We start from the raw sequence: 15807 nt of genomic DNA, 5'->3' as shown, positions 1-15807 counted from the left end.
TGACCTGCATTAAAAACGTGCACTGACTTAAATAAATATATTTGAACAATGATAAACTATTTACTCTGTTACTGAAATTTACCTACAGAACAAGAATCTTGAATTACAAGGCACAGAATCATTGCAGCATACAAGTCAAGCCACAAGTCTAAAGGCTACCTATTAAAATAAAGGCAGAGAGTGGTGAGTAGAAGTCACATCAGTGAAATATTCTATTCCCTTACTGCTTGCAGAACGCCGCGGCAGGAACCGCAATTGGGGTAGCACTTCCTCTACAAGCACAAAAGATGCAAAGACGCTCCAGAAAATGGCACTTGGTGAGGAAATATAAACAGAAGCCTCTAAGTTTCTAGAAACACCAGGCATTACGGATATTTTGGTGTCGTCTGCAATCAGGCAGTGTTTGGAATTCAGTGTTGCTTCACTAGCTACATATACCAATATTTGGATGAACTGCAGTTTTTAATTGCTGGGTTGCAGAAGCAACCTAAGCACTACCAGTATGAGCATACACCAGATATCCAGAAATTGTAGTTAGTGTTGGCATCAGTTACACTAGCTGAAGAAAGGCACATCCTCTTCAGAGGGGAATGATGGCACAAATGGGAATGTGTCTCTATCCACCTGGTATTTCTGTCTGTATCAGATAAAGCAAGGTTAATTTAACACAAGATCCCCAATAACCTGTTGATATATTTTCTGTTACCTTGCTAAAAAAATAAAAAAATGAGACTTTTTCTCAGGTTGTACACAGTACAGTTTTGTATGTGTGGGAATCTTAAGAAGGCAACTTTTGAATTACCAGTTGAGGTGGCATCTGGACAAAGACAGCACTGCCAATTTAGACAAAGTCCAGGCCAGCACCATTGGTTTCACACAAGGTATCTTGGAAGCATTCTCTTTTCACATCACCAAGCTCTAAGGTTAAGTCTCAGGAAGGTTTCATGCTCTCCTATCTCAGCTGGTCCCAGAATCACACATTAAAAAAAAAAAAAAGCAGTGCATATTCTGAAAACAAAAGCCAGCAGCCATTTGCTATAGCCACTAGAGAAAGTTAAACAGTACATAAATGGCACATCAGATAAAACAGTTTATATTAGGTGATCATCTGGTAGATGGGGAAAAATGTCCAGGTAAATCTATCAGTGACTGGCTAACCATTAAAAATTTAACTGGAACTATCAGTGAGTTGCCATGAAGAAACAATGGTTCCTGATTCCTGTAAATAGAGCTTCCAAAATTTAGGTCAATGATCTGCCAGAAAAACAGCAAAGGAATTTGCCATGAAATCCCACGTGGTGACTCCAAGAGCATTAAGAAGTGAAGCCATGAATTCCTCGAGAGCAACCTGGCTTCTACAAGTCTCTGGAATTCATCAAAAGGAATCACACCAAAAGGCTTGTTTTGGGAAGCGTCATCCCAATTACCTTAAGCAGATAACTGTAACTTTATTCTCAAAATGTGAAATCTCATTGGAGAGTGAAATAAAACATTCATTCACTTTAGAGAAGATTACGTAAGGCTTGTTGCTAAACTGCTCTTCTACCTCTCTGTTCAACGGCACAAGAACACTCATTTGAGTGATCCACCATTATCCTAAATTCTTTACATTAAGAGAAATCAGTTCCCACTTCTATTAATAAAATTATTGCAGGTGTTCTCTATGTCTTGCTCATTGGATTAAATACCCCATATGTTAACTTTCATATAAACAATCACAAGTTCACTGCCAAGTGAAGCTCAGTAATATCACAGGCATTTGTGCATGTAAACAAATGGTTTTCAAGCTTTAAATTGACAAAACAACATTTGGACAGCCAGATTTCTGTTTTCTAAAACTAAATTGATCATTAAAGAAGGGATAGGAAAAGCAGCAGCTACACTTAAAGCAAAGTTACCAGAATTTGTGCTTTTCAGCAAGTTCAGTAACTGATGGTTGTCTAATAAAGGACACTGGCTTCAAAGAAGTCCCTTCTTTTTTTCTTCCTCCACTAAATAAGAACAGAAGCCAAGTGATCGCCGGAGGAGCTGGAGACTAAAACTTCAGAAATTAAGTAGGTGTTTGACCTCTCAGTGGAAGGGGGGAGGAAAAAAAAAAACCCACACTTCTGTTTCAGTTTCCCTGAAGCAATAAGCCTGCAAGAATATTTTTTGCATAAACCATTTCTGCTTAGAGCTGTTAGTGCAAGATGCAAATCTTCAATTTAACTCAAAGAGACCTCCAAGATTCTAGTCAATATTCAGCTTCGAACACCCATTATCCGAGGTAACTACAACAAGACACATTTTCTTGTGTTCTTCTTTGTCACAGGATACAGAACTGCACGCACAGCTTCGGCAAACACCTCCCGAACACCCTCCTGATTCAATGCCGAGCACTCCAAATACTTGACTGCTCCGATTTGCTTAGCCAGTGAAGTCCCCTGTTGCGGGGTAGTGGGAGCCAAGCTTTGCTCTTTCAATTTTTTAACCGTTTCCAGGTCATTTCTCAAGTCTCTCTTGGTGCCCACTAAAAGGATGGGAACATTAGGACAGTGGTGAGAAACTTCGGGATGCCATTTGTGCCTCACATTTGCATAGGAAGAGGGGCTGCCAATGGAAAAACAGATGACAAAAACATTGGTTTGAGGATAGGAGAGCGTGCGCAGGCGGTCGTATTCCTCCTGGCCCGCTGTGTCCCAGAGATTCAGGCTAACTGTCCGCCCATCGACAGTCATTTGCGCGCTGTAGTTGTCGAACACCGTGGGGATGTACTCCTCCGGGAAGGCGTTGGTGGTGTAGCTGATGAGAAGACAGGTTTTGCCCACAGCGCCATCTCCAACAACTACGCACTTTATCGTCTGCATTCTTCACCCAGAAAGGAAGACCTGCACAGAGCAAGAAGAAAAGTTAGGAAAAGTACACTCAATGCTAGCAATTTTAACAGTAAACCTAACCGAGAGTTTTTAATATTGCTAACAATTTATTATCATGGCCAGATGCCACAAAACCCATTACAAAGAGCATACAGACTAGAAAAGCAATAGTGAAATAGAGACAGAATAAGTTGAAAACTCAGTGACAACTGGCTGCATATGGGTAAATTATGAGCAAATCATATGAGTAAAATTAGCCAAATTCTCAGTCTAGCCATAATCAGCCAGTTTCCCACAGGCAAAAGGGACATGTCTTTAGAAGGTACCTGCAAGTGGGAAGAGACTGTGGCCTCAGATACAACAGTAAAATACTCTGTCATTTGTAGGTCACATACACACATATTCCGTCTGAACTGACACTTCCTGACTACATATTCTACTGTAGAAATGGTTTAGCACAAAGAAAGTAGGGTAGAATTCTATAATAAACTGAGATATATCTACTGCTGCACTGCAGTAATATTATTTGATAGAAAAATAAATCACTGAATTCAGCATCAGTTCGACCTCAAGAAGCTGCAGCACTGAGAGGACACCAGATAAAAGGTTCAGAAAGTAGCACTTGCAAGAAAAGCTTTGAAGTATAATTGGCCATCACGGATTAGAAAACATAAAGAATTTTGCTAAAGAAGCCAAGAACAGATTATTCTCACTAATCAGTGATAGAACAAGCAGAACTTAATAGGCTTGAGCTACAATAAAGAAAGCTTATACTGAGCATTGGAAAAACACATGCTATGAGAGACCAATAAGTAACTTTCCTAGGCACGTTGTGGGACTATTGCTGGAGATAAGTGATGTGTAAAGGCTTCCCTATCCTTCCCCAATACCTCAGGAGAAGGAATGATAATCAAATAGATACAGTCTAAAATTCATTTCATTCTAACCCTTTATCACATGAACAGCAGGAACTTTGAACGCGGCATGAAACAACTGCAAGCAGCTCATTTGTTCCATGCTGGAGTTTCCACTGGTAGCCCGAACAAGAAGGAACTTGTACCTGCCTTCTCACCTAAATGCCTTTGAGGTACTATCTGTAAGCCCCAACTCGCAACCGCCAGAAAAAACCCTGCTTCAAACGGGAGAAGAAAACAAAAAAACAAACAGTGGGAGGGACTACACTGCACGTTCCAGAAAAATCACAGCTCAGACACCACTGAAATAGCAAAGGGAACACATGAAAATGAGCACTAGTGAAGTAATTGATTAATAAAGTTATAAAATACCTTTCAAACAACTTCCTCATCAAGCCAATCCAAACAAACCAACAATTTTATACTGTTTGAATCTCAGCCCTGTCCTTTTTGACACAGTCTGCAGCTAGGCACATTTATCTTCCCACAGCTGGCACATGCGACTCTTCTGTACCACGTGCAAATAGTCTACCCTAAGCTTTGGGACAAAGTTGCAACAGGCAACTCAAGTGAGTGATCTTGCCTGTGCTCCCTACACCGTACAGGGCTTTAGGATGTATCAGAGTACCTACACATTCATAATTGGAAATCAATCAGTTGCAGTAAGCAGTGCAGGAAACCTTGATCCTGAAATACCCTGCAGGGGAGGAAGTTGGAGGAGAGAAGCAGGAAAGATGCAGAAATAGTTTCTCTTTTGCAGAAACAGCAGAAATTAAACTTCTGCAACAACGTGAGTCATCTAAAATGAAACCTAGCAGGCACTGTTGAGTTTTAGCAGATCATACATGTGAATTCCACCAGGCATTAAAAATAGCAGACAAGCCACTTCAAGGCTGCAGACATGTCTAAGTAGATGTACGAAACTGCAAGTTGTAAAGTTAACAAGTAAAATGAAAAACGTCACTGACCAGCAGAAACTGACAGCAGGACTGCATGCAATATCCCAGAATAGTTGCACGAAGATTTTATTTAACAGGGCTAGGAGAAAATAAATAAATAAAGGTAAACATCTCTTTAATTAGAAGTTTAAAAACATTTATTGCATTTTGCAAAACCCAAAGCTGAAACTTCTTTAATAAAATGTTACTTAAAGCATTATAAATTAAACACTTTTAACATTTTATTATTAGTCAGGGTTGAATACTGACAACATAATGCAGCATAGTGTTTCTGACCCAGGAGGTCTATCTGTTCCAAACGACGATGGAAGAGCGGCTGTATTTTAATGTTGTAACATTGTACAACTGAAGACACGACTGTAACTCGCAACATTCCAGTCCCTACCTCTGTTTCCCTTGTAGGGCAGATCGCTACAGGGCTGCCCCACCGCCCTGTCCGGCTGCAAACCTTAGTAGTGACCAAGAACAGTGACAAAGCACCATATTTTCCCCAAATGAGTTGACCATACAACAAACAGCTGTTTGGATCAGTTCATAAAAAGGTGGTATCACGGAGACAGCAGAGCCACGCTAGCTGGAGACTTGCATTATAAACTCAAGTAGAGCAACAGAAGTCATAGGAAGAATGAGATGCAGAAAATCTTTTATGTCCAGTTCAAAGTTTCTAAAACAACTAAGTTGCAAAGACTTGAAAATAAAACTGTTTTTAAAGCACAAACCACACCTTCGCCAAGGGCTCACGGCTCGATTTATTGCAGTCCAGGTTCTTTCGCAGAAATACCAAGTACCCCAGTGCTGCACCTGCACAACAAGACACATCCACGTTCTGGAGCATCATCACACCAGCATCATGATGCAATACCGGCAGTTCTGTGTATTGCTACACTATAAAGCCACACAAACCCTGAATCACGTGGAGATTAAATCATTTGATTCAATCCATTCCAAAAGTTTCTAACAAAAATACACTTTTAAAACATTCCTTATTTTGTTGGGGCTTTACTTAAGAATTCATAAGAGCTGTTGATGGGGAGCAGGGCGGTAACAAAGCAGCCTGGAATCTGGCTGCTCTTTTACAGCATTAGTATTACCAGTTCCTCAACTAGGGCTTGGATTTCAGGAGAATCTCATTTGCAGTTGGAAATAATTCTGTTCAAACGTGCCAAAACATCAGACCAAACATGAACTGCACACATACAAATAAAGAGCCTGTAGGCTCTGAGGTCGGCTCCTCTGCAGGCCTCTTGGCTAAAAGGAATCATTTGTGGCAAGTGCTGCCTAAGGAGAAAAAAAACAGGATTCACATGATTAAGTACTAGAATGCAAAATTTAGAGGCATTAATCACCACAAAGGATAGAAAGAAGCTCCTACACTCCACAAGTCTGTAGGCTACGAGCAGGTGTAGTTTGGTTAAAGATTTACATGTGGAAGACAAAGGATTTCTTAATTTAAGCCGCAACCAAGCACACAATATTACCTCTGTCTAACCTTCTGCTATTAAATCCACAAATCACTTTGCTTGTAATATACAAAGTCTCTATTTAGCTCTTCTTGTAAACAATTTGCATGACAATAAACCTCTCCTAAGAGCACAAAAAGATGAGATGCAAATTTCTGCACAGAAAATTTATTTTTTATTTCTCAAGGACCCTTCAGCTTGGCACTGCCCATTATATGATTTTAAATATATGAAAAAAAATTAATGAAAATGACCAAAAGCAGAAAGAATATTACAGATTTTGAGTTTTTTCTTTTTTTTTTTTGGAGTGTTGGGCTTGAAAATAATTTTTAGGAAGAATTTTGGAGAGAGTAAAGAAATAAAGCGGGACAGTTTCATGCATACCTCCAGGTACAACAGGTAATAAGAAATCAAAAACTGTAAAATACTGATTAACACCTTAACACATCAAAAACCAGACTGGGAATTTAGACACAAAGCTGGGCACAAGCTTCAAAGGCAAGTTTAAAGGTTACTCGGCAAGAGATGGGAGCCAACACAGAGTCCAAAGAAGTGAGAGGTAACTCCGTAACGCCGGTTGCAGAGTTCTGGATTTGGCCAGTCAGCAAAGGCCACCAGCAAGGCGAGAAAATGGACCTTGACTGCAATGAAGGTGGGAATTATTCCCAAAAAATCGAAAAGAAAAAAATCACAAGCATCACGCGAAAACACGTAGGCGTGAGTTATTTCTATCTCGTCCATCAGAGCCTTTGAAGGAGAAAACTGCTACTGCCGTTTGGGCTAGCGCTGCTCAGAGGATGCTGCAAGGATCCTGAGGAGGACCCTGTGCTCCGCATCCGCACACCTGGAGCTTCCTCTGGAATGCACGAGATTTCGATCTACGTGTCGAGACATTGTCTGGAGAGCTGCTCCTGACCTAATTACATACCTGATGCTATCACCAACACGGGCAGTTTGCTCTCCTGCAGCACTGTGGGGCATTTGCTGGAGAAATTTGCTATTTGGACTCTTCTTCCACCACCCCACTCCCGAGCTGGAAGTGAAATCGCACTTAATGTTACATCAAAGTATTTTTTGTGAGGGAAAAAAAAAATTCAAGATTTTCTCCTTTAATATCATTGAAGTACAGTGCTCTGTTTAGGAAAGGGAGAAAACACTGACAGGAAAACAAGGAGGAAACACAAACCTAATTTCTTCTGGGGGATTTCTAGATTTTCCTTATACTTTTAATACTTCCTGCACTTTGAAAATTCTTGGCAGATAAACTAATTCTTAGCAGGATATATTTCTGCAGCATTTCTTGCAGCATTAATACTAGGAGCTTTTTCTCTGCTGGGTGAATTTTAGCTTTGATATCGCTCTTTGAAGATCTCATCTGGAAAGAGTTTGTCAGGTCTTCTACATCTCACCTTCCAGTTTGGATATGCCCATTTTGGCCACATATGAGCAGAAAAACACTAGGAGTTCAGCAGAAGTCACCTCCAATGAGCATAAACCCTGCGCTGCTCTGCTCAGCCATCACCTTTGCTCTATCCCTCCCAGTTCTCCAGGCTCAGAAGTTTGATCCTGCTTTATCAGGAGCAAAGAGAAGCAGAAGTTAAGAAATCTAAACAACTTAATTGCTCATCTTCCAGTAACAAAAACGAGAGATGATTCACGCTGTCCACCTGACACAGGAAACTTTCAGCAAAGAATCGGAAGGATAACACAGCTCTAACTCCGTCCTTCTGACTCTGCCCATGCAAAGAGGTTTCAAAGGCTCTCGATTCATGCAGTTTAGCCACCAGAGCTTATAGGGAAGAGAAAGGAGCTTTCAGCAGTTTAATCAAGACTGTGTTACTATCCCATAATAGCTCAGCTTACTCCATTTTTTTTTATTCAAGTGCCAAAGCAATGAACAAGTGCCAAACTTTCAGAATGTATCTACACATGCATGCCAAGAGAGAGCAGTGAAGTTAAATAGGGGACCTCATCCATAACACTCGCACTATTCCCTGGGCAAGGAACGATCTGCTGGAACTTCCGAACGCCTTTCAACGTTTTCACACCAATTTCTGTCCCGTCATTTAATTCCTTAGCCAGAGAAAACACACAACAGCCAGAAAAGCACCAAACCACAACAAGCCAGCAAAACGGCTGCATAAATATGAAATCACAAGGTGCATCTGTACAGACACAGGCACACGGGACTGAACGCTTGAACAGGAGGAGACACCTGAACCCCGAGCACACAAAAATGAGATGGATCCTGCCACAGCCAAAAGCTGATTAATACAAAATTTGATTTTCCTCCCACAACCACATGTGAGAGCAGGGATTCATCGGGCTGGCTATTCTCAGAATTTCCTGGCACACGAATGAGGCCTTGAGGGCGATAAGACTGGAAGTCAGGGCTGCACCGTTCCGCTCCCACACCCGCATCACGCTTCCTAGGAGCTGCAGGCAACTTCCAGAGTGCCCGATACCCCAACCCGCAGTTTATAAAATGTGAGTCCTATTTAAAAATAATTTAAAAAAGGCAAGAGAGCGAGACAGAACATCTCTGACCTGACCCCATGTTCTAAGAAGAACCTTAAACAAATTACAGGGTGAATGACAAGACCAGTTAAAGTCTGAATTTCCACCTGAGGTGGGAAAATGGAGCAGTTTTAAACTGTATCATCTTTTGTCACCTGGCATTTGTTGCCACTCTAAAACAGTATTTTTAAGGAAAGTTGGAACAAAGCCACTGTTGTACTTGAAGGGTAATGCATACACAGGAAACGTCCAGCTTCTTCTGCCTTCAAGAAGACAAAAAACACTTAAGTCTCTTCAGTATCTCCCCCTCCACCTCGAAATTTCATTGAGAGAGGAAAAAAAAATCCCCCAGCGCCGTCTTGGCCCTTCCATCAATAACAATTCTCGAAAGTCTCTCTAAACAGTTTCGATATGATTAAGGGCCGAGCACGCGCGCGGCGCGCGCCCTTCGACGGCGCGAGCGCTACGAAACTGCAGAACCCGCCCGCGGGGAGCCCTGCGCCGGCGAGAGCGGAGGCCGCGGCTCACACGCGCGGAGCTGGGACAGGAAAGAGCAAAAATGAAAAAAAAAAACCCTCCCCAAACGCGTGTTTTGCAGATAACAGCGCTGCATGGGCGGCAGGGCGAAAACGCTCCGGGGGAACCGCAGCCGCCTCACGTGAGCGAACGCGGCGGCCGCGGCGATTTCCTCCGCGCGGCCGCCCTCATTGTTCTCCCGAGGCCCCGGGAAGCCCCTTGCCGGGAGCGCTCCGAAGGGCCCCGCGCCCGGCTGGGCCCCCCGTTACCTTCTCCGGAGCAGCCCGGGCGCGAGGCGGGCGCTGGCGCGGGGGCCCCGGGTGACGGTCGCTGGATGCGGCGCAGGGCGGGAGCGGAGGCTCCGCGCGCTGGGAGTTCGGCGGGGAACAAGCGGCTCCCGGCACGGGGCCGCCCTGCCCGGCGCGGCCGCTGCGGGCCAGCGGCGGGAGCCCCGTCCCCGCGCTCCCGGCGAAGGCGAGCGGGCTCGCAGGCGGCGCCGGGGAAGACGCGGGCGGAAGGGGAAGAGGCCGCCGGGCCCCGCGGAGCAGCCGGGACGCGGCGGCAACGAGAGCGCAGCGCCCCCCTCGCCCCCCGCCTTCCTTCCCTCAACTCCCTCCTCCCTTCCCGCCTCCGCGGCGCAACCGCCCCCAGCCCATGCAGCGGGGCCGCTCCGGTCCGGCCCGCTCACCTCGCGCACCGGCGGGCGCTGCTGCGCGGCGGCGGCGGCGCCGTCGGACCCGCGCCCCGGCCGCGCCCCGGCCCCCGCCCCTGCCGCCTCAGCGCGCACGCGCCGCCGCCCCCGCGCACGCGCGCTCCGCTCCGCGCCGCCGCCGCCACCGCGCGGGTCGGCCCCGGCCCCGGCCCCGCTCCGGTCTCGATCCCAGTCCCGGTCCCGCGGGCGCCCGCCGTGAGCGGGGCGGGTGGCTCCACTGCGCGCCCCGGGGTCGGCGGCCAAGCGGGACCGGTGCCCGAACCCGGACCGGGCCCCGGGCCGCCCGCCTGCCCCCCCGCGCGCGTCGTTCTTGCAAGCAGCGGCTCGGCGGGGCCTGGACGCTTTAGTGCGGTCAGCAAACAGCGCGCGGCGCTTCCCGCCCGCCTTCCCGGCTCCGCGGAGCGTTCAGCAGCGCAAACGCAAGGGAATTCCCGTCTCCCACCGCCCCGTTACAGCGGTTCACTCCGTTTCCTGCCTTTCCGACAGTTCTTTAACCCCGGGGCAGCTTCGTTTCTGCGGGCGTCTTGCTGAAGGAGCTGGTCAACGCCCCGGCAATGCCCCAGGCATCAGCAAAACCGCCCGGCCGAGGTTTCTCGAGCACCTGGAGGGATCCGGGACTGTCACCTTTGCTCGGGGGTTTTGCTGCCTGCCCTTTCGCCCGCCTTGGCACGGGAGGCCGGGCCGCCCCGCCGGATGCATCGGGAGGGCTGCGGGAAGCGGCGCCGACGCGCTTGGGCGTCAGTTGCTCGGCGTTGCCCCCGCCATCTCCTCGTCTTCGTCCTCCGACCAGCTCAGGCTGTCGTCCGAGTCGTCGTCCGGGGGCGCCCGGGGCTCCCGCGCGCCGGCAGCGTCCTCGTCGTGCGCCCGGTCCCCGCGGGGGCGCGGGCTGCCCCGCGGGAGCTCCAGCCGGGCCCAGGGCACGGCGCTGGCCTTGCTCAGCGTGATCTCCACCTTGGTGGGCACCATGGTCACGAAGCTCCTGCCCGTGTCGATCACCTGGGGAGAGGACAGGGCGCTGGGGGCTGTGCGGCCAGGGCCGAGCTGCCTCTGCATGGGGCAGCGGGACCGTGGGGCAGAGGATGGGGACGAGCCAAGGCCACTTAGGGCAGCCTGGTGCCTCTACATGAGCATCTGTTTTAGTGAAGGTGTGACAAGGAGGGACCCCTGCACCCTGCAGGGCATCGGGAGCCAGCGGTGAAAAATGACAGAGGGAACTAAAAAATCACCCTTCACTCCATGAAAGCAACAGCCTGGGCACTGGGACAGAGCCAGTCCCCTGGGTCTAATCATTTTTATGCGCTATTATAATTAAAGTCTGCCTGGCACCACGTGCCCAGGGAGGAGCACACGGAGGTTGCAGCAGCAACAAAAAAGCCTGAGACTGGTGACTGCACCAGGAGTAATGTTATCCCCCGGCGTCTGTATTGGGGGCTGCAAGTGCTCCCCAAACTTGTCTGCCACTTCGTGGCCTCTCAGCTTGTCCAATTGCTGCAAGGGGGTATCAGATTGACGGGCTCTTACCCCCCAGAGGTCCAGTTCTGCCTGGAAGACCTTATCGCCCTCGAAGACGACGTGAACCTCGAGCTGCAAGAAAACCGGAGGACGGCGGCTCAGCGGGCAGCTCCCCGGAGCGTGTGGGCTGCCACCTGCGAGCGCCGCACGCGGCGATGGTGGCAGCGGCCAGAAGGGCTGTCCCGAAGCCCCCTGGATGCTCCCGGCTCCGCGGGCCCCTCACCACGGTGCGGTTGGCTTTGACGGTGCTGAGCGCTGGCAGCGGGTTCCTGGCGTAGACCGTCACCACCACGTGGCTGCTGGTCTGGTGCCAGTCCTGCCGGCAGGACACGGCCTTCTTGTCCTGCCGAGGAGAGGGAGCTGTCACGGCGCCCCGCGCCGCGGCGGAGGGGACGGGGAGGAGGCACGAGGGAAGATGTTGCCAGGCCACCCTGCAGCACGGCCGCGGTTGTCCCCACGGCATGCCGCTGTGCCCAGGAGCTGGGCATGGTCAGGAAACCTCATCTTGTGCCACCCCGTGGGCACAGCCTCCTTCCCATCCGCTTTTCTGCTCGCGGATAAAATCTCTCCCAAGCTCCGTGGTGACCGCTCTGGGCATCCCACAGCACCGACACCAGGGACCGTGACCCCCAACCTGGCACCCCCTGCTCTCCTGCTCTCCCGCACTGTGCGGATGCCCCTTTACCCCCTTCTCGGCCCAGCAGTGCCGCCCGCTGCTGCAGCCCGGCTGCTCCAGGAAGGCTCCGAAGTCCGTGGTTTTCACCGCGCAGCAGCTCCAGTACTTCATCCTGCGGGAGAGCAGACGTGGCCGGGCTGGGAGCCCAGCACTGCGAAACCCCGCGCGTTGTTCCCTGGAAAGGAGCGTTTCTTACCCCTCGTGGAACACGGGAGCTCCAGGGTGGAAAGTGCAAGTCTCCGCGTTGCTGTCCGGCCCCTGGTAGATCTGCGGGACAAGGAGCAGAGGGCTCGGCTGCGTCCCCGGCCCTCTCCAGCAGTGCCTTGGCACTGATGGCACCTCGCAGGGCTGACACAGGGTGCGGGGCAGTTTGAACGCTGCAGAACCACCCACGGGGCTGCTGGGGTCCATTTCCCTCCTCTGCAGCCACGTGCCCTCGGCCAGGTCCGTGCTGCCCTTGGCTGCCCCTCGTCCTCCCCAAGCCCCCCGGCCTCTCCGGGGGCTCAGGGCGGGCAGGCAGCCCTGCACTTGGTGCAGGATGGAGAGCGGGCTGAGCTGCACTTGGTTAAAAGCCGCCTGGAATTGTTTTGCGCGCGTTTGACCCAAAATGCCGCTCCTGAACACACATTTTGTTTCATTGCAAGCGATTAACGCAGCGAAAGCAAACGGGACACCAAGGCGGGACTTGGGAAGCGTCCAGGAGGGGCCGGAGCAGCCGCGGGGAGCGGAGGGCACACGCGCAGGACCCGCTCTCCCGGACTCACCGCCTTGCAGGCCGCGTTCTTGCAGGCGGTGCCGGCTCTCACCTGCGCAGCAGCCTCCCCTGCGGGGACAGCGCGGGCGTCACCGCGGCCCCCGCGCGCTCCTGGCCCGGCCGTGCCAGCTCCCTGCCACCCCGCGGCCCCTCGCTACCTGCGCCGCCGCCCTCGCGTGCCTCCTCCTTGGCCGACAGGTCCAGTTTCTCCAGCGCCTGCTCCAGGGATCGGGATACTTTAACGGGCAGGAGTTGCCTGGGTTCATCCGAGCTGGAAAAGAGCAGCAGCCGCGTCCGAGCGCTCTTCCCGCAGAGGCCCCGCGGCTCCGGCACCGACGCGGCTCCCGGCCGCAGCCTCACCTCGGCCTTTCCCGCTGCATCCGCTCCGCCGATGCCGGTCCTTGGATGACGAGCTCCGCGGCCGGCTTGGCCTTCGGCTTCTCGGGGGTCTCCTCTCGGCTGAACGGCTTCTCCTTGCTGTGGTAGCCCTTTGTGCAGCCCTGCGGAGCGCAGACAGCCCCGGCTTCGCCCTCCCTAGCCCGCAGGTTGCTCCCAAAGCCTGCGGGTTTCCACGGCCTGGCGGCTCCGCGGTCTCCAACCCCGCACCAGGGCAGGGGCTGCATCCGCAGGGAGCCCCAGGAGCCAAAGCAGCCGGAGCGCTGGGGAAAAGGCCCCAGCTTGGATGCGCTTACGCAGCTGAAGGGCAGCAGGAGCCTCCGCCATCTCCACTGGCCTCTGTGGCCTCCTCCTGCCCCCTGAGGGGACAGTTGGACCCCAGAGCGTGGCTGGCGCTTTGGGCACGCGCAGCCGCCCCGCAAAGCCCCGCAGAGGGGTGGAAAGGGCGGCTTGGCAGCGAGCAGGGACCCTGGCAGGACCCCGGCGCCGGTCGTCACCTTTATGGCGAGGAACTCGGAGAAGTCCGTGGTGCGTTTCTTGCAGCACGACCATCCCTGAGCGGCAGGACGGGACACAAGGCGTGAGGCGCCGCGGCGCGGGCGGCCCCCCCGGCGCCAGCGGGCCCCGCTCACCTTCAGGGCGTCGTGGAAGATGGGGTTGCCCGGGTGGAACACGCAGGAGTCTGCGCGGGAGAGAAGAAGCGCGCGGAGCCGCTCAGCGGGGGCAGCGCCCGCGGCAGCCCCCGGCCGCGGCGCCCACCCCGTACCCGGCGAGTTGCGCGCAGGGTCGAAGCGCTGCCCGCAGCCCGCGTTGTAGCACAGCGGCTCCATGGCCCCGGTGCCCGCAGCGACCGACCGGCAGCCTCCGCGCGGGGCCAGGCCCGGGGCCGCCCTCCTTGGCGGCGGCCCAGGAGGTGGTTGGTAACCGGAGAGCAGCCCAAAGATGGACATGGGAGCCCCGCGCCGCCCGGCCCCGCTATCTCCGCGCGCGTTTCTGGCGCCGCCGGGCCGCATCCGCAGGAGCCTTTGCCCCTCGACCGGCCCCGCGCGCTGCAGTGCCCCCGCGCACTCGCGACGGGAGTTTTGGAGCATTAAGGAGCAAGAATAAGGGGACAGGCATCTAGATTAAAGACAGATGAAAAGCCAAGCTGCTAACTTTCCCTCTGAGGATTCTCAGCGCGTTTCTGCAGGGCCTGGGGCGGTTTGGGCAGGAACGTGGAGATGAGCGGTTAGGAGACCTGGCAGCCCCTGGCTGAAGCAGAAAGGCACCGTGGCCCCGATCCCCATCCTCTCTGCAGCACCGTCCTCCCCCAGCGCAGCCTTTCGCATTGCAGGGAGGCAGAGGACCGGGAAGGACCCTAGTAGAAGCACAAGCTACTTGGAAAACACCTCAGAAACGCAAGCGATGACAGGAAAGGGTGGATGGAAAGGTGCCCCCCAGCTTGCAGAGCCGGGGCTGGGGGATGACGCGAAGCAGGCGGAGCCGGTGCCGGGGAATTTGCCGTGCGGGGCTGCGCGGAGCTCTAGGGTTTCAGCTCCCCTCGCCCGCCCAGCAAGGCTGCAGCTGTTGCCATCCCGGTGCCAGGAAGAACTCGGAGCTCGGGTTTCTGCGCGGGCCCCAAGGGCAGCCCGGAGACGCTGCCGCGGCCGCCCTGCACCAGGGCCTGCAGGTACCCGGGGGGCCGGGAAGGATCCCCCCATTCCACGATGTTGTGCTCATCTGCACCCAGCGCCTTCGCCCTGGTCCACAGGGCCACACAAAACATCTTTTCCTGCTCCTGAGGGCAGCCCCATGGAAAAGCAATATCTTATATTCTTCCAGCTGTAGCTTTCTGATAGATGCAGCTTCTGGTAAGCAACAGAATGCCGGAACTAAAATAAAAATAATTAAAAAAAAGGGAAATTTATCTACGCCTTTGATGTCACAACATTATCTAGGTACCAGATGGATTCCGTGCAGTTACTCTGGTTCTGGCAAACGCAATCGCTGTTGCTCAAGAGGAAGCTGCATACATGCACTACGTGACTTCTGGAGCCTAGGAACGACTGGCGTTTAAATCTACAAGCAAGCGGCAGAGAAGCAGACAGATCATCAGTCTTGCTCTAAAATGTGCTCGTGCGGTATCAGTTCATAATAACCAGGCTGATCAAATATGACAGCAGACAGCAATGATAGTCAAAACACTTTATCACTCTGCAACTCTGTAACAGGCAGTAATCTCCGAAGTCGGGCAGTATTCTCTGCGTGTTGGCTGCATTGCAGCACATCAGAAAGCTGCTTGCGCAGAATGCGTCTGGGACAGCGTATCCGACAAGGCTGTAATTGTGAGTTCCTGCTCAAAGCTACAGACCCAGGAGCTGCGACGTTCCCCGCGCGCTGCCAGCACCTGTGCCGACACCGAGGAGCTCCGGCGGCCTCCAGCATCGGGACGGGCTATGGGAGGAGATGGCCCCGCTGCCCTGAGGGGTTTCCGCGCTCCAGCAGCCCCTGCTGCCCTTCCCTCCTGCTGAAGACGTCTGTAAACCTCAGTAAGAGC

At 52.3% G+C, this 15807-nt stretch overlaps 2 protein-coding genes across 4 annotated transcripts; both read right to left on the bottom strand.

Moving 5' to 3' along the window:
* Positions 1–2104: 2104 nt before the first annotated feature.
* Positions 2105–9932, bottom strand: LOC104570345 (rho-related GTP-binding protein RhoG). Of its 3 annotated transcripts, none has more exons than XM_088538515.1 (2): positions 9910–9932; positions 2105–2867 (listed from the first exon to the last, which is right to left on the bottom strand). In XM_088538515.1, exon 2 carries the CDS (start codon positions 2844–2846, stop codon positions 2271–2273), a length of 576 nt encoding a protein of 191 aa, XP_088394641.1. In that variant the 5' UTR covers positions 2847–2867; positions 9910–9932; the 3' UTR covers positions 2105–2270. The 3 variants fall into 3 exon arrangements, with proteins under 3 accessions (XP_088394641.1, XP_010215649.1, XP_088394642.1); XM_010217347.2 differs by lacking the exon at positions 9910–9932 and adding an exon at positions 4738–4807; XM_088538516.1 differs by lacking the exon at positions 9910–9932 and adding an exon at positions 4752–4771.
* Positions 9933–10671: 739 nt separating this feature from the next.
* On the bottom strand, positions 10672–14106 carry ITGB1BP2 (integrin subunit beta 1 binding protein 2). Its single transcript, XM_088538469.1, has 11 exons — positions 14038–14106; positions 13904–13953; positions 13769–13825; positions 13236–13375; positions 13034–13146; positions 12886–12944; positions 12318–12388; positions 12131–12233; positions 11669–11788; positions 11455–11517; positions 10672–10929 (listed from the first exon to the last, which is right to left on the bottom strand). Exons 1-11 carry the CDS (start codon positions 14099–14101, stop codon positions 10672–10674), a joined length of 1098 nt encoding a protein of 365 aa, XP_088394595.1. The 5' UTR covers positions 14102–14106.
* Positions 14107–15807: the final 1701 nt, after the last annotated feature.

The sequence above is a fragment of the Tinamus guttatus genome, unplaced genomic scaffold, assembly GCF_059628265.1.
Source record: "Tinamus guttatus ecotype Peru unplaced genomic scaffold, ASM5962826v1 Tinamus_guttatus_pri_ptg001087l, whole genome shotgun sequence".
Lineage (NCBI taxonomy): Eukaryota > Metazoa > Chordata > Aves > Tinamiformes > Tinamidae > Tinamus > Tinamus guttatus.
This window is presented reverse-complemented; position numbering and strand designations above follow the sequence as displayed.

Excerpts from the sequence above, each read along its gene's own strand:
- ITGB1BP2 (XM_088538469.1), bottom strand. The coding sequence starts at position 14,101 with ATGGAGCCGCTGTGCTACAACGCGGGCTGCGGGCAGCGCTTCGACCCT. Across the intron at positions 13,826-13,903 it reads TCTTCCACGACGCCCTGAAG|GGATGGTCGTGCTGCAAGAA; the intron begins GTGAGCGGGGCC and ends CCTGCCGCTCAG. Across the intron at positions 12,234-12,317 it reads GCTCCCGTGTTCCACGAGGG|GATGAAGTACTGGAGCTGCT; the intron begins GTAAGAAACGCT and ends GCTCTCCCGCAG.
- LOC104570345 (XM_088538515.1), bottom strand. The coding sequence starts at position 2,846 with ATGCAGACGATAAAGTGCGTAGTTGTTGGAGATGGCGCTGTGGGCAAA.